Here is a 23,919-nt window from a genome sequence, read left to right on the forward strand (position 1 = left end):
TCCACTTGCAATGTGGGAGACCTGGGTTAGATCCTTGGGTTGGGAAGATCCCTTGGAGGAGGGCATGGCCACCCACTCCAGTTTTCTTGCCTGGAGAATTCCCATGGACAGAGGAACCTGGCGGGCTACAATCCATGAGGTCACGAAGAGTCAGACATGATTGAGCGACTTAGCACACACACACCAACAGTGTAAAGGGTTCCCCTTTCTCCACACCCTCTCTAGTATATATTGTTTGTAGAGTTTTGATGATTGTCATTCCAACCAGTGTGGCATAGTACCTCGTTTTTGTCTCTGGTTTCCTTTGCTTTGCAAAAGCTTTTTAAATTTTAATTAAGTCTCATTTGTTTATTTTTGTTTCTATCTTCATTACTCTCAGAGGTAAGTCAAAAAAGATCTTGCTGCGATTTATGTCAGAGAGTGTTCTGCCTATGTTTTCCTATAAGGGTTTTATAGTATCCAGCCTTACGTTTAAGTCTTTAATCCGTTTTAAGTTTATTTTTGTGTATGGTGTTAGGGAATGTTCAAATTTCATTTTTACATATAGCTGTCCAGTTTTCCCGGCACCACATATTAAAGAGACTATTTTTTTTCAATTGTATGTTCTTGTCTCTTCTGTCATAGATTAACATCTTGCATAACCATAGTAAAATAGTCAGAATTAAGAAATTCACATAAGTACTAGTAACTAAACATAGAGGTTAATTGGATTTCATCAGTTTTTGTATTTACATCCCTTTTCTTTTTCATGAGTCAATCTAAGACTTCATGTTGCATTTATTAGTCATATTGTGATGTTTCCTTTATTTTTTCTAATCTGTTATAGTTCTTCAGTTCTTTCTTATCTCATAACAATGAACTTATCCTTAAATGAAATAGACATCATCATTATGATTTACAGTTTAAATTGAAATAAATTCTTAAACTGTTCATTTTTTTTTCCTAGGGATATTTTGATGAAGACAGTATGGATGAATTTATAGCTTCAGATTCCGATGAAACCTCCATGAGTTTAAGCTCTGATGATTATACAAAGTAAATTGAATACTTTTTGTGCCCTGTGTTGACATGTTTAAAATCCCAACTTGCTGATTGTCCTCTAATAATTGGCACTTGTATTTTTCCTGTGTTTCCCTAACCATTTGAATTTGTTCTGTTTTTTAGAAAGAAAAAAGCAAAGGGGAAAAAGGGAAAAAAAGATAGTAGCTCAAGTGGAAGTGGCAGTGACAATGATGTTGAAGTGATTAAAGTCTGGAATTCAAGATCTCGAGGAGGTGGTGAAGGAAATGTGGATGAAACAGGAAACAATCCCTCAGTTTCTTTAAAACTGGAAGAAAGTGAGTCTAATAATTCTTACATATATCATGGAACACTGATTTTAAAAATATCATGTCATTGTAAAGTCATGCTTCTTTCCAGTTATTAATTATCCTCACCAGTGGGCTCAAAGGAATATCTTTCCACAATTGGTAAGCATCTAGGATAATCATATACATATAATAGCAACAAATGTTTAATGAATGTTGAAGTAGAAGCAAACCATTGTGCTCTCTCTGGTATTTAAGAAGGGAAGAAGGAAAAGCTAACATTTATTTACACGTATATGCCTAAAGTCTATATTATTTTTACTCTATGTGTTATCTAACTTCATTCTTGAACAGCCTCACAATATTATTATATCTTTATAAATGATCGGTAGAAGAGGATTCAGACCTAGATATATCCTATTTTAAACCCACCATGGTGATTTCACTTAACTACATATAAATAACTGTAAGCATTTCAGGTAATAAACAATGTCATTCATTTTATACAGTAAAGCTAGTTTTGATGTTTTAGTCTTATTCCTTTGTAATTCTTCAGAATCCGTATTTATTGTCTACTTTAGATTTCCCTTGTATCAGGTACAGTTGTGTCATCTACTTCGCTTTCTCTTTCTTTCTCTTGTGCATGGGTATAAACTCAGTGAGTCTTCCATTGAACTTCCCAGTGGCTTAAGTTCTCTTTACTCATTTCTACATTTGAAGGATGAGTAGTCAGGCTGCACATTCTCCTAGAGCAGTCTGACTAGATGTTTAGAAACTCGAGTGCTAGGAACAGATAGCTGAATATTTAAAATATCTAGAGACACAACAGTATAAATAACTCTAAATATGTGGCATTTGTGAATCGTGGAGCAAAGTATAGACCATCCGTGAAGAGAAGGGAGTTGTGGCTGCCAGTTCAGTGAATGATCCTAAGAACAGACAGGCCTCCAGCTGAACAAATTTGGTGAATCCCTGATAAACATTTCTCTCTTCAGTACCTCCTTAGAATAGACAGATGGCAGCCTAACAATAGACCTTGGATTACTTCTCTGAGAAACCAGGGGAGTAGTATAAATTAAATTACAAAATTTCTTTTCTTCTTATTTTTAAAATTTAGTTAATTTTTTTTATTTTTGGTGAAATTGGGTCTTAGTTGCGGCACCTGGGCTCTGTAGTTGTGGTGTGCAGGCTTAGTTGCCCTGCAGCATGTAGGAACCTAGTTTCCTGATTAGGGCTTGAACCCATGTCCCCTGTACTGGGAGGTAGACTCCCAACTACTGGACCACCAAAGCAGTTCCTCTTTTGTTTTTGTCCCCTGCTATCCCATAAAGACAGCTTAACAGTGTTCATCTTCCAGCTAGATTTAAAGTATACTTAAAGGAATGGTTAAAGTTTAAGGTAGTGGGAATCTCCTGCTATTTTCTCCTCTGGTCTCCTGATCTGCATTTCACTTAAATTTTCCTTAGTCTCTCATCTCATAATTAGAAATAAATAGCTCATAATTTATGTGTTCCTGGGAATGATTTTTCCTAAAATACTCTTGTTGAAGTTTTTCTTATAACTTATGGTTAAGAGATGGAGAAGGCAATGGCACCCCACTCCAGTACTCTTGCCTGGAAAATCCCATGGACAGAGGGAGGAGCATGGCAGGCTGCAGTTCATGAGGTCGCGAAGAGTTGGACACGACTGAGCGACTTCACTTTCACTTTTTACTTTCATGCATTGGAGAAGGAAATGGCAACCCACTCCAGTGTTCTTGCCTGGAGAATCCCAGGGACAGGGGAGCCTGGTGGGCTGCCGTCTATGGGATCGCACAGAGTTGGACACGACTGAAGTGACTTAGCAGCAGCATGGTTAAGAGAAGAGAGAGTAGACTAACCAGTATGTATCATACTGTGCTCCAAATGGGTTGCATAAAAGTATGTTGAGGTATAGATCCCTTCATCAGTTGGAAGTACACATGGGGTCTAATGCAGCTGGGTTGCTTTCAGAAATGAGGAGCTTCTTCCAGTTTTCCTGTTGTGCAATTAAAAGTATTAGGTTGGCACAAATGTAATTAATGGTTTCACACAGTGAATTTTAAATCATTATAACAAGGCTCAAACATATTTTTATTAATCAAAATAGGAACCATTAAAATCAATGCAGTTTTGCCAACGAAAAATAAGTTTGCTTATTCCTGTAACATAAAAATCCATGCTTTGGGATTTGACAATCTCTTGGAAAGCATTTTCTGCCTCCTGCTGGTTGTGGAAACATTTTCCCTGGAAAAGTTGTTGAGATGCTGGAAGAAGTAGTAGTCTCTTGGCAAGAGGTCAGGTGAATGTGATGTATGAAAGAAAAACCTCATAGCCCAATTCATTCAACTTTTGAAGCATTGGTTGTGCAATGTGCAGTTGGGCATTGTCATGGAGAATTGGGTCATTTCTGTTAATCAATGCTACCTGTAAGCATTGCAGGTTTCGGTGCATGTCATAGATTTGCTGAGCATACTTCACAGGTGTAAATGGTTTCTTTGGTATTCAGAAAGCTGTAGTGGATCAGATGCGCAGTAGACTGCCAGTCAGTAATCATGACATTTTTTTGGTGCAAGTTTGACTTTGGGAAGTGCTTTGGAGCTATTTCTTGGTCCAGCTGCTGAGCTGGTCATTGTCAGTTGTCATACAAAATCCAGTTTTTGTCGCATATCACAATCTGTTTGATTAATGGTTTGTTGTCATTGCATAGAATAAGAGAAGATGACACTTCAAAATGATGTTTTTTTTGATTTTTGGTCAGCTTATGAGGCACCCACTTATCGAGCTTTTTCACCTTTCCAATTTGCTTCAAATGATGAACGACCATAGAATGGTCGATGGTGAGTTCTTTGGCAACTTTTTACATAGTTGAAAGAGGATTGGCTTCAGTGATCCTCTCAGTTGTTCATTGTCAACTTCTGATGGCCACAGTGCTCCTCATCTTCAAGGCTCTCGTCTCATTTGCAAAACTTCTTGAACACCACTGTACTGTGCATTCATTATCAGTTCCTGAGCCAGATGTGTTGTTGATGTTGTGAGTTGTCTCCACTGCTTTATGCCTCATTTTGAACTCAAATAAGAAAATCGCTTGAATTTGCTTTTTGTCTAACATCATTTCCCTAGTCTAAAATAAATATAAAATAGTAAGTCATAACTCATTAGCAAAAAAGCATAAAACAAGAAATGCACATTAAAATGATGACCACATTTATTTAGAATGTATTCCAGTATCAAACGGAGAAGGCGATGGCACCCCACTCCAGTACTCTTGCCTGGAAAATCCCATGGACGGAAGAGCCTGGTAGGTTGCAGTCCATGGGGTCACGAAGAGTCAGACATGACTGAGCGACTTCACTTTCAGTTTTTACTTTCATGCATTAGAGAAGGAAATGGCAACCCACTCCAGTGTTCTTGCCTGGAGAATCCCAGGGACAGGGGAGCCTGGTGGGCTGCCGTCTATGGGGTTGCACTGAGTTGAACACGACTGAAGTGACTTAGCAGCAGCAGCAGCAGCCAGTATCAAAAGGCAGATTTCAACAATGCAAAAACTGTGATTAACTTTTGCACCAACCTAATACTATCACTTGCCATATTTGCTGAAATATGGAAAAGACTGTAAAGAACTGGAGCAAAGAGTAGGTTGCTACATGTTATGAACATAAAGGCAGACAGGGAAAGCTGTGGGTTACAAATGATGAACTTCACCTATTCCTCTAGTGTGTAGCTCTCTGTGGTCAAATAGAAGTCATTCATATATGGATGTATTTCATTTTTTGTAGCTCTCTGTATGTATAGTTGATCAGAAACATTTTTTAGAACAAATAGATGATAAAGATCTATTTTTGTTCTTTAGATCTAAATCTATATAAGGCTGAGTAGATCACAGCATATGGTCATATATACCTGGTATATATTATTTATTTATTGTCCATGCTATGTGGCTTGCAGGATCTTAGTTTCCAGACCAGGGATCCAACCTGGGCCCTGGCACTGAAAGTGCCAAGTCCTAACCACTGGACTGCCAGGAAATTTCCCCCCCAAATCACTTTCTTATAGTAAATGTAAAACCTGAATTGGAAGTATTAAGGAACCAACATGTTACACCTGGAAATCGAAATGGATACTATTAATAAATAAGTAGATGGCTGTAATTAAACTATCATTTTTCACTACACATTTCACTTTCCTTTAAAGAATTGATATCTAATTTATTTGCATTAGCTTTCTGGTCTTTTTGAGAAACAGGATCTTGAATAAGTCATTTAAGTTTACCTTACAGTATCTACATCTTTGTGTTTTAGTTTAGTATATTAGGTTGTTTGTGAGGAGGAAATGACTGTATATAAACTACTTCAAAATATTTGATTTATTATTATTTCACAGCAAGCATACCTTGTTTTATTGTACTTCACAGATACTGTGTTTTCACAAAATGAAGTTTGGTGGCAACTCTATGTTGAGCACATCTATTGGCACCATTTTTCCAATATTTGTTCACTTTGTATCTGTGTGTCACAATTTGGTAATTCTCACAATATTTCAAACTCTTTGGTTACTATTAGGTTTGTTATAGTGCTCTGTGATCGGTGATCTTTGATGTTACGATTGTAATTGTTTTGGGGAGCCATGAGCCGCACCCAGGTAAGATAGGCAACTTAATTGATAAATATTGCACTGTTGCGGTTCTGAATGATCTACTAAATGGCCTTTCCCCTGTGTCTTTCCCTCTCCTCAGGTCTCCCTATCCAGTAAGACACAAAGTATTGAAATCAGGCCAATTAATAACCCTACAATGGCCTCTAAATGTTCAAGTGAAAGAAAGACTCTTTTGTGTCTTACTTTAAATAAAAAGCTAGAGATGATTAAGTTTAATGAGGAAGACATGTCGAAAGCCAAGATAAGCCAAAACTAGGCCTCTTGCACCAAACAGCTAGTAGCCAGGTTCTAAATTCAAATGCAGAGTTCTTGAAGGAAATTAAAAGTGTTACTCCACTGAACACATGAATGATAAGAAAGTGAAACAGGCTAGTTGCTGATATGGAGAAAGTTGTAATGGTCTGGATAGAAGATCAAACCAGCCATAACACTCTCTTAAGCTAAAAAGCCTAATCCAGGGCATGACTCTAACTCTCTTCAGTTGTAAGAAGTGTGAGAGAGACAAGGAAGCTGCAGCAGAAAAATTTGTAACTAGCAGAGGCTGGTTCAGAGGTTTAAGGAAAGAAGCCATCTGTATAACATAACAGGACAAGGTGAAGCAGCAAGTGGTGATACAGAAACTGCAGCAAGGCATCCAAGGGATCTAGTGAAGATAGTTCATGAAGGTGGCTGCACTAAACGAAAGGCTTTCAGTGGAGACAAAATGGTGTTCTATCGGAAGAAGATGCCACCTAGGGCTTTCATAGCTAGAGAGGAGAACTGGATGTCCAGCTTCAAAGTGCCAAAGAACAGGCTGACTTATATTAGGAGCTAATGCAGCTGGTGACTTCAAATTGAAGACAGTACATTCTGAAAATCTTAGGCCCCTTAAGAATTTTGCTAAACCTACTCTGCCTGTGTTCTGTAAATGGAACAAAACCTGCATAACCTCACATCTGTTTACAGCATCATTTACTGAGTATTTTAAGCTCACTGTTGAGACCGACTGGTCAGAAAAAAAGATTCCTCTGAAAATATTACTGCTCTTGGTCACCTAGGAGCTCTGATGGAGATGTACAATGAGATTAATGTTGTTTTCAAGCCTGCTAACGCAGCATTCTTTCTGCAGCGCATTGACCAGGGAGTCATTTCGACTCTCAAGTCTTATTATTTAAGGAGTACCCTTTGTAAGTCTATAACTACCATAGATAGTGATTCCTCTGATGGATCTGGGCAGTCAGTTGAAAACCACCTGGAAAGTACTTACCATTATAGGTACTGTTAAGAACACTTGTAACTCATGGGAAGGGTCCAAAATATGAACATTAACAGGAGTTGGGAAGAAGTTGATTCCAACCCTCATGGATGCCTTTGAGGAGTTCAAGACTTCAGTGGAGGAAGTCACTGCTGATGTGGAAATATTATAGCAAGATAATTAGAATTAGAATTGGAGCCTGAAGATGTGACTGAATTGCTGCAATCTCATTATAAAACTTTAAGAGATGAAGAGTTGCTTTTTGTGGATGAGCAAAAAGAGTGGTTTCTTGAGATGGAATATGCTCCTGATGAAGATGCTGTGAAGATAGTGGAAATGACAACAGAGACTTGAGAACCTTTCTTAAACTTAGTTGATAAATCTGTGGCGGGGTTTGAGAGGATTGACTGCAATTTTGAAAGAAGGTCTACTGTGAATCAAATGGTGTCACACGGCATCACATGCTACAAAGAGATCATTCATGGAAGGAAGAGCTAATATTGATGCAGCAAACTTCATTTTTTAAGGAATTGCCATAGCCACCCCATTATCAGGAACCTGACTTTCAGCAGCCATCAACATGGAGGCAAGACTCTCCACCAGCCAGAGCGATTATGACTCGCTTCAGTGAGATGAAGTTTAGCATTTTTTTTAGCAACAACTACTTTTTAATTAAGGTATGTGCATTGTTTTTTTAAGACATAATAGTATTGCATACTTATAGACTACAGGATAGTATATAAGGGCTTCCTAGGTGGAGCTAGTGATAAAGAACCCATCTGCCAGTGCAGGAGATGTAAGAGATGCAGGTTCAATCCCTGAGTCAGGAAGATCCCGTAGAGGAGGGCATGACAACTCACTCTAGAATTCTTGCATGGAGAATCCCACAGATAGAGGAGCCTGGTGGGCTATGATCTATAGGTTTGCACAGTCAGACACGACTGAAGTGACTGACTTAGCAAGCAAGCATAGTATATAAACATAACTTTTACAAGTGCTGGGAAACCATGAAGCCATGTGACTCACTTTATTGTGCTATTTGCTTTATTGTGATGGTCTGGAACTGAACATGCAGTATCTTTGAGTTATGCACTTGTTTTCAGAGTAAGCTTTATCAGTGAGCATTTATATTTGAAAACATAAAGCAGATTGAGGAATATGGTGGCACACGAAGACCCTGTCTTTACCTACTCCCCTGAGCACACTGATCTACACCTACATATAGCACACTTCTTCTTAAAGAAGATCTGAGGGCCCAATATGCTGGTGCTGCCAATCGAAGATCCACATAGAAACTAGCAGGAAAGTCAGAGACACAGTATCCATGGGAATCTCTCCTCTTTCAGGATGATCTACAGTAGAAAGATATATTGCTGAGGCATCTAAATGCAGACACACTCACTCTGTGACACAGTGAAAAAACTTTAAAGGCACCTAGAGTATATGTAAAGGAACTATGTTTACTCACCCTGAAGTTGCTGCCAAAATGACAGGGAACTGCTGGAGGTCTGGCTTGGGTAGGAGGCACTGATGATCACCATTGTCTGGAGTTTCCTCCCAGGACTCCTCCTGGCCTATGCCTGCTCTACCTCCAGCTGCCCCCTCAAGGTAGCCTACAGCCCAGCACTCTTCAGGGGTTGCTCCTGGACCATGTCCTCTCCAGCTCCAGCTATCCTTCTAAGGCAGCCTTATACACAGTACTTCCCAGGGGGCTGCCCCTGGACTGGGCCTGCTTCAGGCTCTTTGGTCCCACCACTGCAGTATTGGGCATATTGTTCCCCAGGGATTAACCCCTGTTGGTGTCCACTGCAGCTCTAGCCAGCCTGCAAAAGCCTTTAGGCCAAAGTGGTCTACACAGGGAATGCTCCCATACAAGGCCTCTTCAAGATTAGGAGAGGTAGTTGTTTCTCTTAATTTATAGAAATGTAAAGGAAATAAAAATAATGAGATAGAGGAATGTGGTCCAAATGAAAGAACAAAATAAAATCCCAGGAAAAAATAAACGCCAGTGAAACAGACATAAGTAGTTTACCTGATAAAAGATTTGAAAGAAACTGTCCTAATGGTGCTCACCAAACTCAGGAAAAGATTGGAGGAACTCATTGAAAGCTTTAACAAAGACTTAGAAAATACAAGAAAGAATCAATCAGAGCTCAATACTGTAAGTGAAATTAAAAAAGTTACACTTTATGGAATCAGAAGCAGATGAGACTACATAAAGGGACAAGCAATCTGATAGATAAAATAGTAGAAATTACCCCCATATGAATAGCAATAAGAAGGAAAGGATTTTTTAAAAATGAGAGTATATGAGCCATCTGTGAAACATCAACCATATTCACATTATGTGGTTCCCAGAAGGAAAGAAAGTAACAGAAAACTTACTTGAGAAATGATGGTGGAAAATATCCATACCTAGGGAAGGAAACAGATACCCAGGTATAGGAAACAAAGATCCCAAATAAGATGAACCCAAAGAGACTCATACCAAGGTACATCATATTTAAAATGGAAAAAGGTTAAGATAAAAAAGAGAATTTTAAAGACAAGAGAAAAACAGCTAATCATATATCAATTGAAGGGAACTCCCATACCAACATACATCATATTTAAAATGGCAAAAGTTTAAGATAAAAAGGGAACTTTAAAGACAAGAGAAAAACAGTTAATCGTATATCAATAGAAGGGGACTCCTATAAGCCTATAAGCTGATTTTAATGCAGAAACTTTGCAGTCCAGAAGGGAGTGCCAGGATGTATATAAAGTGCTGAAAGAATAAAAGTTTATAATCAAGAATACTCCGCCTAACAAGGTTATGATTCAGACTTGAAGGGGGTGATAAGGAGTTTTTCAGACAAGCAAACAACTCTAAAGAAGTCCATAACCAGTAAACTGGCCTTAAATATTAAAGGGTCACTTTTAAGGGTAAAGGAAAAGGTCACAACTAGAAATAAAATATATGAAAGAAAAAAAAACACTGGTGATGGAAAATATATGTTAAAGGAATTAGATCAGTCACTTTAAAAAACTAGTATGAAAGTTCAAAGAAAAAGTAGTAAAAAGAATACCAGGTATCACGTATAAGTAAGTAGTTACGGGATACACAAAAAGAAATTAAATATAGCAACAAAAAATAAAATGTGACAGGCAAGTGAAAATGGAGTTTTGTTTTTTTTTTTTTTTGATTGATTGATTGACAGACTGGAAAGGAGGATTTAATGGTGGGCTTGAACAAGCAGTGGAGAACGCCAAGGCTGTTGTGATTCTGTGACCTGCCATTTGTCCAGGGGGCCATAATTAATGATGTATTTGACCCCACAGCCAAGTGGGATGAGTTGCTTTTCTGCCACCATCTGGGCCTCAGTCATGTGTTCCTTATTCTTCAGCTTGGTGCTGATGAACAAGATGACTTGACCAATGTGTACTGTGGCCACTGTGTCCTGGGGTGTTCCAAAGGCACTCTACATATCTTAGCGCTTGTCAGCCTTGGCACAGGACACTGTCCTGTTGATGCACATGTTGTGAAAGGGTGATGTGTTTGGACGTGGAAACCATCTTTGACATAGCTTTTCACTGTGTACTTAGTACAAGTAGGGGCAGCCTCCAATGCTGCTCATACTCATCTGACACCACATGACCACAGAGTGGGAACTTTTGCCTCATGGTAACCATAAATCAAAAATAAATACAATGGATACACACAAAAATAAAAGAATCCAAATGTGAAACTAAAGAAATCCATCAAAAAACAAGGGAAGAAACAGAGTAATACTGGAACAGAGAAGAACTGAAAATATAACCAGAAAACAAGTACCAAAATGGCAATAACTACATGCGTGCCATAATTATTTTAAATGTAAATTGACTAAATGCTTCAATCAAAAGACATAGGGTAGCTGAATGGATAAAAAAGTATGACACATCTCTATATGCTGCCTATAGCAGACTCTTCAGATCTGAAGACACACATAAACCAAAAAAGAAGAGATTAAAAAAAGATACTCCATGCAAATGGAAAAGTAAAGAATGCTGGGATGGTAATACTTATATCAGACAAAATAGACTTTAAAACAAAAACTATAAGAAAAGACAAGGAAGGGCATGCCATTGTGAGGTTGATCTGGAAAGAGGATATAAAATTTATAATTATTCATATACCCAACATAGGAGTATGTAAATATATAAAGAAAATATTAATAGAAATAAAGGGAGAAATATACAGTAATACAGTAATAGAGGACTTTAATACTTCAATGGATAGACCATCTAGACTCTAAATTGGTAAAGGACATATTCAGCAAGATGTATTTAATCAATATAGATCATTTCATTCAACAGCAGCAAAATACACATTCTTTTAAAGTATACATGGAATGTTTCTCAGGACAGATCATATATACAGATCAAAAAGCCTTAAATGCTGGAGAGGGTGTGGAGAAAAGGGAACCCTCTTACACTGTTGGTGGGAATGCAAACTAGTACAGCCACTATGGAGAACAGTGTGGAGATTTCTTAAAAAACTGGAAATAGAACTGCTTTATGACCCAGCAATCCCACTGCTAGGCATACACACCAAGGAAACCAGAATTGAAAGAGACACGTGTACCCCAGTGTTCATTGCAGCACTGTTTATAATAGCCAAGACATGGAAGCAGCCTAGATATCCATTACCAAATGAATGGATAAGAAAGCTGTGGTACATATACACAATGGAATATTACTCAGACATTAAAAAGAATACATTTGAATCAGTTCTAATGAGGTGGATGAAACTGGAGCCTATTATACAGAGTGAAGCAAGCCAGAAAGAAAAACACCAATACAGTATACTAACACATATATATGGAATTTAGAAAGATGGTAATGATAACCCTATATGCGAGACAGCGAAAGAGACACAGACGTATAGAACATTCTTTTGGACTCTGTGGGAGAGGGAGAGCGTGGGATGATTTGGGAGAATGGCATTGAAACATGTATAATATCATACATGAAACGAATCACCAGTCCAGGTTCGATGCATGATATTGGATGCTTGGGGCTGGTGCACTGAGACAACCCAGAGGCATGAAATGGGGAGGGAGGAGGGAGGGGGTTTCAGGATGGGGAACACGTGTATAGTTGTGGCGGATTCATGTTGCTATATGGCAAAACCAACTCTTTGCATGAGGTGGCCAAAGTACTGGAGTTTCAGCTTTAGCATCATTCCTTCCAAAGAAATCCCAGGGTTGATTTCCTTCAGAATGGACTGGTTGGATCTCCTTGCAGCCCAAGGGACTCTCAAGAGTCTTCTCCAACACCACAGTTCAAAAGCATCAATTCTTCAGTGCTCAACCTTCTTCACAGTCCAACTCTCACATCCACACATGCTGGGAGGGATTGGGGGCAGGAGAGAAAGGGGACGACACAGGATGAGATGGCCGAATGGCATCACTGACTCAATGGACGTGAGTCTGGGTGAACTTCAGGAGTTGGTGATGGACAGGGAGGCCTGGCGTGCTGAGATTCATGGGGTCGCAAAGAGTCGGACACGACTGAGCGACTGAACTGAACTAAACTGATGGCAAAACCAATACAATATTTTAAAGTAATTAACCTCCAATTAAAAGAAATAAATTTATTTAAAATAAAAACGGGAAAAAAAGCCTTAATAAATTTAAGAAGATTGAAATCATATCAAGCATCTTTTTAGATCACAGTGGTATGAAACTAGAAGTCACGTAGAAGAAGAAAACTAGAGAAAAACAGTAACATATGGAGGTTAAAAAACATGCTACTAAACAGGTAGTGGATCAACAAAGAAACCAAAGAGGTATTTCAAAAATGCATTGAGACAAATGGAAATGGAAACACAACATTACAAAAATCTATGGGATAAAGCAAAAGCAATTCTAAGAGAAAAGTTCATAATGGTACAGGCCTACTAGAAGAAATAAGAAAAATGTCAAATAAATCATGTAAATATACATTTAAAGGAACAAGAAAAACGACAGGCAAAGCCCAGTGTTTCTGGAAGGAATGAAATAATGAAGATTAGAGTGGAAAGAATGGAAATTGAGACTAAAAAAGTAAAATTCAATGAAATTTAGTGTTGTTTCTTTGAAAAGATAAACAAAATCAAACATTTAGCCAGAATTATAAAAAATGAGAGCCCAAATAAATAAAATTAGAAATGAGAAGTTACAACTAACATCAACAAAATAAAAAGAATAATGAGAGAGTACTAAATTGCGTGGCAACAAATTAGACAACCTAGGAGAAATGGATAAATTTCTAGAATTGCACAATCTTCTAAGACTGAATCATGAAGAGATAGAAAATCTGAATAGACGTTATACTAGTAACGATATTTAACCTATAGTTTAAAAACAAAAGTCCAGGTACAGATGGCATCACAGGTGAATTTGTGGGTTTGATCACTGGGTCAAAAAGATCCCATGAAGGAATGCATGACAACCAACTCCAGTATTCTTGCCTGGAGAATCCCATGGATAGAGGAACCTGGTGGGCTATAGTCCATAGGGTCACAAAAGAGTTGGAAGCGACTTAGAACAACAACAGCAACAAATGGTAATTTTACTTTCTTTCTTTGAGAAACCTCCATTCTGTTCTACACAGTGACTGAAACAGTTTACATTCCCACCAACAGTTCAAGAGGTGATCCTTTTCTTCCCATCATCTCCGGCATTTACTGTTTATAGATTTTTTGATGATGACCATTCTGACTGGTGTGAGGTTGTACCTTATTGTCATTTTGATCTGTATTTCTCTATTAATTAGCAGTGTTGAATATCTTTTCATATGTCTATTGGACACATGTATTTCTTCTTTGGGAAAATGTCTATTTATGTCTTCCACCCATTTTTTGATTGACTTGTTTGTTTTTTGATATTGAGCTCTATGAGCTATTTGTGTAGTTTGGAGATTAATCCTTTGCAAAGAGCATTGGGGTGCGTGTATCATTCTGAATTAATTTTATTTGGATATATTCCCAGAAGTAGGATTTGAGAGCCATCACTATGAACAAAGTTAGTGGAGGTGATGGAATTCCAGTTGAGCTATTTCTAATCCTGAAAGATGATGCTGTGAAAGTGCTGCACTCAATATGCCAGCAAATTTGGAAAACTCAGCAGTGGCCATAGGCCTGGAAAAGGTCAGTTTTCATTCTAATCCCAAAGAAAGGCAATGCCAAAGAATGCTCAAAGTACTGTACAGTTGCACTCATCTCACACCCTTGTAAAGTAATGCTTAAAATTCTCCAAGCCAGGCTTCAGCGATATGTGAACTGTGAACTTCTAGATGTTCAACCTGGCTTTAGAGAAGGCAGAGGAACCAGAGATCAAATTGCCAACATCCACTGGTTCATTGAAAAAGCAAGAGAGTTTCAGAAAAAAATCTATTTCTGTTTTATTGACTATGCCAAAGCCTTTGACTGTGTGGGTCACAATAAACTGTGGCAAATTCTTAAAGAGATGGGAATACCAGACCCCCTGACCTGCCTCTTGAGAAACCTGTATGCAGGTCAGGAAGCAACAGTTAAAACTGGACATGGAACAACAGACTGGTTCCAAATAGGAAAAGGAGTACGTCAAGGCTGTATATTGTCACCCTGCTTATTTAACTTCTGTGCAGAGTACATCATGAGAAACAGTGGGCTGGAGGAAAGACAAGCTGGAATCAAGATTGCCGGGAGAAATATCAATAACCTCAGATATGCAGATTGCACCACCCTTATGGCAGAAAGTGAAGAGGAACTAAAAAGCCTCTCGTTGAAAGTGACAAGAGGAGAGTAAAAAAGTTGGCTTAAAGCTCAGCATTCAGAAAACAAAGATCACAACATCTGGTCCCATCACTTCATGGCAGGTAGATGGGGAAACAGTGGCTGACTTTATTTTGTGGGGCTCCAAAATCACTGCAGATGTTGATTGCAACCATGAAATTAAAAGACTCTTACTCCTTGGAAGGAAAGTTATGACCAACCTACACAGCATATTAAAAAGCAGAGATATTACTTTGCTAACAGAGGTCCATCTAGTCAAGGCCATGCTTTTTCCAGTGGTCATGTATGGATGTGAGAGTTGGACAGTAAAGAAACCTGAGCGCTGAAGAATTGATGCTTTTGAACTGTGGTGTTGGAGAAGCCTCTTGAAATTACCTTGGACTGCAAGGAGATCCAACCAGTCCATTGTAAAGGAGATCAGTCCTGGGTGTTCATTGGAAGGACTGATGTTGAAGCTGAAGCTCCAATATTTTGAGCACCTGATGCGAAGAGATGTCTCATTTGAAAAGACCCTGATGTTGGGAAAGATTGAAGGCAGGAGGAGAAGTGGATGAGAGGGTGAGATGGTTAGATGGCATCACCGACTCAATGGACATGAGTTTGGGTAAACTCTAGGAGCTGGTGATGGACAGGGAGGCCTGGCGTGCTCCAATTCATGGGGTCGCAAAGAGTCGGACACAACTGGGCAACTGAACTGAACTGGACTGAGTGACTGACATACTGTTCTCCTTAGTCTCTGTACCAATTTACATTTCCACCTACAGTGTATAGGAGGGTTACCTTTTCTACACACCCTCTACAGCATTCATTTTTTAATTTGTAAAAAGAAAATGTAGATTCTGTTGATTTTTAATGATCGTCTTCTATATATTATTTGATTTATTGATTGATTTTTGACTGTACTGAGTCTTCGTTGCTGCTCATGGTCTTTCTCTAGTTACGGCAAGCAGGGGCTACTTTCTAGTTGCAATGTGTGGTTTTCTCATAGCAGTGGCTTGTTTTGCTGTGGAGCACAGGCTCTACTAGCACACGCTCCAGTATTTTTGGCTGGCAGGCTCTAGAGCACAGGCTCACTGGTTATGGTTTACAGGCTTAGTTGCCCCATAGCATGTGCAATCCTCCTGGACCTCCAGGGATCGAACCTGTGTGCCCTGCATTGGCAGGCAGACTCTCAACCACTGGACCATAAGGGAAGTCCTCTAGCATTTATTGTTTGTAGATTTTTTGATGCCAGCCATTCTGAGAAGTGTGGGGTGATATAAATTGTAGTTGTGATTTGCATTTCTTGAAAATGAGTGATGTTGAGCATCTTTTCACATGTTTGTGGGCCGTCTGTGTATTTTCTTTAGATTAATGTCTGCTTAGGTCTTCCACCCATTTGTTGGTATGGTCGTTTGTTTGTTTTTTATTTTGAGCTGCATGAACTACTTGTGTATTTTTAAGATTAATCCTTTCTCAGTTGATTCATTTGCAAATATTTTCTCCCATTCTGACGGTTGTCTTTTCATCTTGTTTTTGGTTTCCTTTCCTATGCAAAAGCTTTTATGTTTAACTAGGCCCCATTTGTTTATTTTCATTACTCTAGGAGATAGAATCTTGCTGTGATTTATGTCAAAGACTGTTCTGGCTATGTTTTCTTCTAAGTTTTTAATAGTGGCTTTGCATTTAGGTCTTTAATTCATTTTGTGTATGCTGTTAGGGAGTGTTCCAATTTTATTCTTTTACACATAGCTGTTCAGATTTCCCAGCACCACTTACTGAATAGACTTTTCTCCGTGGTATATACTTTCCTTGTTTGTCATAGATTAGGTGACCATAGGTGCATGGATTTATTTCTGGGCTTTCTATTCTGTTCCATTAATCTATATTTCTGTTTTTGTGTTAGTATGATAATACCTTGATTACTGTAACTTTGTAGTATAGTCTAAAGTCGGGGAGCCTCATTTCTCTGGCTCTGTTTTTCTTTCTCAAGATTCCTTTGTTTATTAGGGGTCTTTTGTGTCTCCATACAAATTTTGAATTATGTGGAAAATGCCATTGGTAATTTGATAGAGACTTCATTGAATCTGTAGATTGCTTTGAGTAGTATAGTAATTTTCACAATATTGATTCTTCTAATCTAAGAACATTGTATATCTCTCCCATCTGTTTGTGTCGTCTTTGATTTCATCAGTGTCTTGTGTTTTTTGCATACAAGTCTTTTGCCTCCTTGCTGTGCTGTGTACTGTGCTTAGTCACTCAGTTGTGTCTGACTCTTTGTGACCCCATGGACTGTATGTAGCCTGCCAGGCTCCTCTGTCCATAGGGATTCTTCAGGCAAGAATACTGGAGTGGGTTGTGATGTCCTTCTCCAGGGGATCTTCCCAGCCCAGGGATCAAACGTGGGTCTCCCACATTGTAGGTGGATTCTTTACTGACTGAGCCACCAGGGAAGCCCTTTGAGTCCTTAGGTATGTTTATTCCTAGGTACTTGATTCTTTTTGTTGTGATGGTAAATGGGATTGTTTCCTTAATTTCTCCTTTTGATCCTTCATTATTAGTATAAAGGAATGTAAGAGATTTCTGTGCATTAATTTTGTATCCTGCAACTTTAATAACTCATTGGTTACCTCTAGTAATGTTCTGGTGGCATCTTGATGATTTTCCATGTATGTTATCTGTACACAGTGACAGTTTTACTAGTTCTTTTCCAGTTTGAATTCCTTTCATTTTTCTTCTGTGATTAGTATGGCTATGACTTCCAAAACTATGTTGAAGAATAGGGGCAAGTGTTGACACCCTCATTACCTTCTTTATCTTAGAGGAAATACTTTCAGTTTTTCACTATTGCATATAATGTTTGCAGTGGGTTTGTCATATGTGGGCTTTATTATCTTGCAGTAGCTTCACTCTATGCCTACTTTCTGGAGAGTTTTAATCAGAAATGAATATTAAATTTTGTCAGTAACTTTTTCTGCATCTATTGAGATTTCAATTTGTTAATATAGTATATTGCATTGATTGATTTGTATATCAAAGAATCCTTGCATCCCTGGGAAAACCCTACTTGATTGTGATGTGTGATTCTTTTAATGTGTTTGATTCTGTTGGCTAGTATTTTGTTGAGGAGTTTTGCATCTATGTTCTTCAGTGATCCTGGCCTGCAATTTTCTTTTTTTGTGATCTTTGTCTGGTTTTGGTATCAGGTTGATGGTGGCCTCATAGAATGAGTTTAGGAATATTGGAGCACCTCTGTACATAAGGCAAATGCTAACAGCTATAAAAGGGGAAATCGACAGTAACATAGTAATGGTGGGGAACTTTAACACCACACTTATACCAGTGGCCATATAATCCAGACAGTTCATAAGGAAACACAAGCCTTAAATGAGACATTAGAGCATTTAGAACTTAATTGGTATTTATAGGACACTCCATCAAAAAGCAGCCAAATACACTTTCATCTCAAGTGCACACAGAACATTCTCCAGGATAGATCACATTTTGGGTCACTAATCAAGCATCAGTAAGTGTATGAAAACTGAAGTTGTATCAAGCATCTTTTCCAACCACAATGCTATGAGATTAGTTATAAATTACAGGCAAAAAACTGTAAAAAAAAGAAAAAAAAAACAACACAAACACATGGAGGCTAAATAATACGCTCCCAGCTAACCAAGATATTACTGAAGAAATCAAACAGGAAATCAGAGAATACCTAGCAACAAATGACAACAAAAACATGACAACTCCAAATGTATGGGACACAGCAAAGGCAATTCTAAGAGGGACATTTATGCAATATAATCCTACCTTAAGGAAATAGAAAAATCTCAAATGAACAACCTACCTTACATGCAAAGCAGTTAGAGAAATAAGAACAAAAAACCCCTGAAGTTAGTAGAAGGAAAGAAATCATAAAGAGCAGAGTGGAAATAAATGAAGAAAAAATGAAGAAAATAATAGCAAAGATCAATAAAACTGAAGACGCATTCTTTGAGAAGATAAACAAAATTGATAAACCATTAGCCAAACTCATCAAGAAAAAAAAGCAGAGAACTCAAATCAATAAAAATTAGAAATGAAAAAGGAGAAGTTATAACTGACACTGCAGAAATATAATAAAATCATAAGAGATTACTGCAAGCAAATATATGCCTATAAAATTGGCAACCTGGAAGGAATGGACAAATATTTAGAAAGACACAACCTGGTCTTCCAGGACTGAACCAGGAAGAAATAGAAAATATGATGAGACCAATCAGAACCAGGGAAATTGAAACTGTGATAAAAAAATCTCCCAGCAAACAAAAGTCCAGGGCCAGATGGCTTCACAGGGAAATTCTGTCAAACATTTAGAGAAGAGCTAACATCTTTCCTTCTCAAATTCTTCAGAAATTGCAAAGGGAGGAATATTCCCAATGGCATTTTTAGACTGAACTAGAACAATCCTAAAACTTGTATAGAACCAGGAATGTACTGAACAGCCAAAGCAATCTTGAGAAGAATTACAAAGCTGAAGATAACATGATTCCAGACTTATAAAATTATACTACAAAGCTTTAGTAATCAAAACAAGATAGTAGTAGCACAAAATCCAAGACACAGATCAATAGAACACAATAGGGAATTCAGAAAAAAAAACTCAACCAAGCCTCTATATCCCATTATCTACAACAAAGGGAACAGGAACATCCAGTGGGCGAAAGATAGTCTCTTGGAAAGATGTTGTTAGGAAAATTGGACAGCTATCTGCAAAAGAATGAAACTGGACCAGTTTATTATACCACATTCAAAAATAAACTCAAAATGGATTATAGACTTAATAAGACCTTAAATTTTAAAATTCTTGAAAGAAAGCATAGGCAGTAAGCTTTGTGACATGGGTCTTAGAAATTTTTTTTTGGATCTGTTTCCTTAGGCAAGGGCAATGGAAGTGAAATTAAAGAAATGAGACTACATCAAAGTAAAAAGATTTTCTACAGTGGAAGAAACCACCAACAAAATCCAAGGCAACTTACTGAATGGGAGAACATATTGCATATGATATACCCTATAAGGGGTTAATATCCACAGTATATATAGAAGTCATACAACTCAGTATCAAAAAACAATTAAAAACTGATTAAAAACTGGCCAGAGGACCTGAATTGATGTTTTTCCAAAGAAAACATACGGACGGTTGACAAGAACATGGAATGACCCTCAACATCACAAATTATCAGCAGAATGCAAATCAAAAGCACAGTGAGATTCCACCACACACCTGTCAGAATGGCTGTTATCAAAAATCAAGATACAGCAAGTGTTGGTGAATATGTGGAGAAAAGAAAACTGTTGTGCAGTGCTGGTGGGAATGTAAAGTGATGCAACCGTTATGAAAATATGAAGGTTGTCCCCAAAATTAAAAGAACTAACATTCACCACAAGATCAAGCATTTCCATTTCTGAAGAATACAGAGACTAAATAAAAAATACATATGTAGCCCATGTTCACTGCAGCACTATTTGCAATAGCCAGGATATGGAAGCACATAAGTGTCTATCAGTTGATGAGTGGATAAAGATGGTGTATGTGTGTGTCTGTGTCTGTGTGTGTGTGATGGGATACTATTCAGCCATAAAAAGTGAAATCTTGTCATTTTCGCAACATAAATAGACCTACAGGGCAAATGAAATAAGTCAGAGAAAGAAAAAAAAAATACTCTGTGATTTCACTTATATGTGGAATGTAAAAAGCAAAACTAACAAGCAAACAAAACTAATTAAGAACAAGATACTCATAGATATCTAGAGCAAACTGGTGGTTTCCAGAGGGAGGTACATCATGAAGGTGTGGATGAAATAGGTAAAGGGAATTAAGAGGTACAAAGAGATACAAACTTCCTGCTATAAAATGAGTAATTCATACGGATTTAATGTACACCTAGGGAATATAGTCAGTAATATTATAGCAAATTTGTACTGTGATGGATGGTAACTAGTCTTATTGTGGTTATCATTTCATAATGTATAAAACATTTGTATACCTAAAAGCTAATTATAACTCAATTAAAAGCAAAATGTCTATAACTTATTGTATGGGTATATTCTTTGTATATGATGTAATATCATAATGTTAGCAGTAACATAGCACATTTATTCATTCAACAAATGCATATTGTATTCTTACTATGTGCCTGGTACTGCTCAATAAGCTTGGTTATATCAATGTACAAAATACACTTACAGAGTTTACCATTCTATTAGTACTGTTATTTATACATATAATATTTTAATGATATCCCACCTTTATTTCTAAGATTACAATGTAGCTTTTTAAGGAATATCCTTACTGTTCTCCATAGTGGCTATACTAATTTACATTGCTACCGGCAGTATAGGAAGGTTATTTTCAAACCCTCTCTAGCATTTATGGTTTGTAGACTTTTTGATGATTCTCATTCTGACCAGTGTGAGGTGATGGAGGTTCCATAGAAATCTAAAAACATATGATCTTACAATCCCAGCCCTGCACATATATCAGGAGAAAAACCATAATTTGCAAAGATATGTGCACCTCAGTGTTCATTGTGGCACAATTTGCATTAGCCAAGACATGAAAGCAACCTAAATGTTGATAAATGGATAAAGATGTGGTGTGTATATGTGTATGTTGTTGTTTAGTTGTTTAATCAGTTGTTTAGTCACTTAGTGTTGTCTGACTCTTTTGCAACCCCATGGACCATAGCCCACGAGGCTCCTCTGTCCCTGGGATTTCCATGCAAGGGAGAATACCAGAGTGGGTTGCCATTTCCTTCTCCAGGGTATCTTCCTGACCCAGTGATCAAACCTGCGTCTTCTGGATTGGCAAGCAGATTATTTACCACTGAGCCACCAGGGAATCCCATATATGTATATATAGTAGAATATTACTAAGCCATAAAAATTCATGAAATAATGCCATTTGCAGCAACATGAATGGACCTAGAGATTATCATACAGAGTGAAGTAAGTCAGAAAGACAAATACCATCTGATATAATTTATATCTGGAAACTAAGAAAAGAAAAATAATACAAATAAACATATGCAAAACAGAAATAGACCTACAGACATATAAAACAAACTTGTGGTTACCAAAACAGAAAGGGGGGTAAATTAGGAGTTGCGGATTAACATATACTTACTGCTGCTGCTGCTGCTAACCCGCTTCAGTCGTGTCCGATTCTGTGCAACCCCACTTTGAAGATGATGATGATGCCTGATTGATAGATGAATTTATAGCCTAATTCTTCCAGTCATTCTCTAGAATAAAAAATATATGGTATATATCTAATACGCTGATACCAGGAATCAAAAGATAAGCAAAGGGGCCTGGTCTTCAGGGATGCTTAGTCTGGTAGGGAATATTCTTCACTAGACTGGCAAATATGTTGCTTTTCCAATAGAACCACTGAGTTTAGTAAGCGTAGAAACACTTGTGCTATCAAAACGGGATGGAGAGAGTATTCTTTAAGTTGCATTTAACAATAATCTACATTTCCAATGACTTCTCCCAATATTCATGTGTAGTAGAATTCTGGTATAAAATGAAATTCTAAAGAAAAAAAACAACTATAGTATATCTCGCTGCAGATATGGTGTTTAAATATATATTTGTATTGTTTCAAGAAATTAGAGGTAAACGTTTTGCTTTCTATTTGTATTTCCTTTGTACCATACCTTGTAAGCATGTTTTTGATATCCAAGGTGGATATTTAGGAATGGCTTTGATTTATTAATTCACTGTTAATTGTCATGTATGCCTATACAATATAAAATTATAACAGAAGGAATGATTATTCTATGTCAATGATGAAATACGAATATTCCGCATGTAATATCTATTTGTAGATTTTAATTATATATTCAGGATAATTATTAACTGGAGTATCCCATGTTTTGGGGGCCAGTTTTAATTTTTAGAGATTAAATATTGTCATTATATCCAATAGAATTAAAATTAGTATGAATCTGTTGTCTTTGCACAGAAATTTTCACTTGTGCTAAGTTTTGAGACTTCTTATTTTCTGCCACGTTTGAACCAGCTTTTTAATTTAATTGTTGACACTTTTACCATATATAAATTGCCTTTATTGAATTGGGTAACCATTGCTGAAGTTGTTTGCACATCTGTCAAAATGTAAAATTCCCAAAGGCACTGATTATTTGCCAGTTGACTAATGGTAGAAAGGAATTTTAGTCAACATATGCTTGATAAGCTATGTGTCAGGAGTCTTCCAAACCACCCCCAGGTTTGGTAACTCATAGGACTTAGCAGATACTCATATTCAGGACTGTGGTTTGTTACAGCAAAAGGGCATAAAGCAAAATCAGGAAAGGGAAAAGGCATATATGGATCAAAGTCCAGAGGAAAACAGCCATAATCTTCCAAGAGTCCTCTTCTAGTGGAGTCACAGTCAGTTCAGTTCAGTTCAGTTCAGTCGCTCAGTCGTGTCCTACTCTTTGTGACTCCATGAATCGCAGCACGCCAGGCCTCCCTGTCCATCACCAACTCCCGGAGTTCACTCAGACTCACGTCCACTGAGTCAGTGATGCCATCCAGCCATCTCATCCTCTGTCGTCCCCTTCTCTTCCTGCCCCCAATCCCTCCCAGTATCAGAGTCTTTTCCAATGAGTCAACTCTTCATGTGAGGTGGCCAAAGTACTGGAGTTTCAGCTTCAGCATCATTCCCTCCAAAGAAATACCAGGGCTGATCTCCTTCACACTGGATGTACTAATTTCTGCAGTAACATTTTATGGCAGTATGTGTGAAGTGTTGTCTACCAGAGGAGATCATTAAAAGCTAAGTACCCAAGGATTTTTATTGGGGCCTGGTGACAACAGCACTGTCTGCCTGGCTTTTAGCAAATACCAGACTCCTGGAACAAAAATAGGTGTTTTTTTCCTAGAAGCCTAGGGTCA

At 37.8% G+C, this 23,919-nt stretch overlaps 1 protein-coding gene across 1 annotated transcript in view; it reads left to right on the forward strand.

Moving 5' to 3' along the window:
* ATRX (ATRX chromatin remodeler) overlaps positions 1–23,919 on the forward strand; it is a 214,071-nt gene that overhangs the window by 118,283 nt on the left and 71,869 nt on the right. The window contains exons 23-24 of the mRNA XM_068963358.1: positions 947–1,035; positions 1,165–1,337. Of these exons, the coding sequence (XP_068819459.1) occupies positions 947–1,035; positions 1,165–1,337 (262 nt within the window). The remainder of the gene's footprint in view (positions 1–946; positions 1,036–1,164; positions 1,338–23,919) is intronic.

Source organism: Capricornis sumatraensis, chromosome X (assembly GCF_032405125.1).
Source record: "Capricornis sumatraensis isolate serow.1 chromosome X, serow.2, whole genome shotgun sequence".
NCBI classification, from domain to species: Eukaryota; Metazoa; Chordata; class Mammalia; order Artiodactyla; family Bovidae; genus Capricornis; species Capricornis sumatraensis.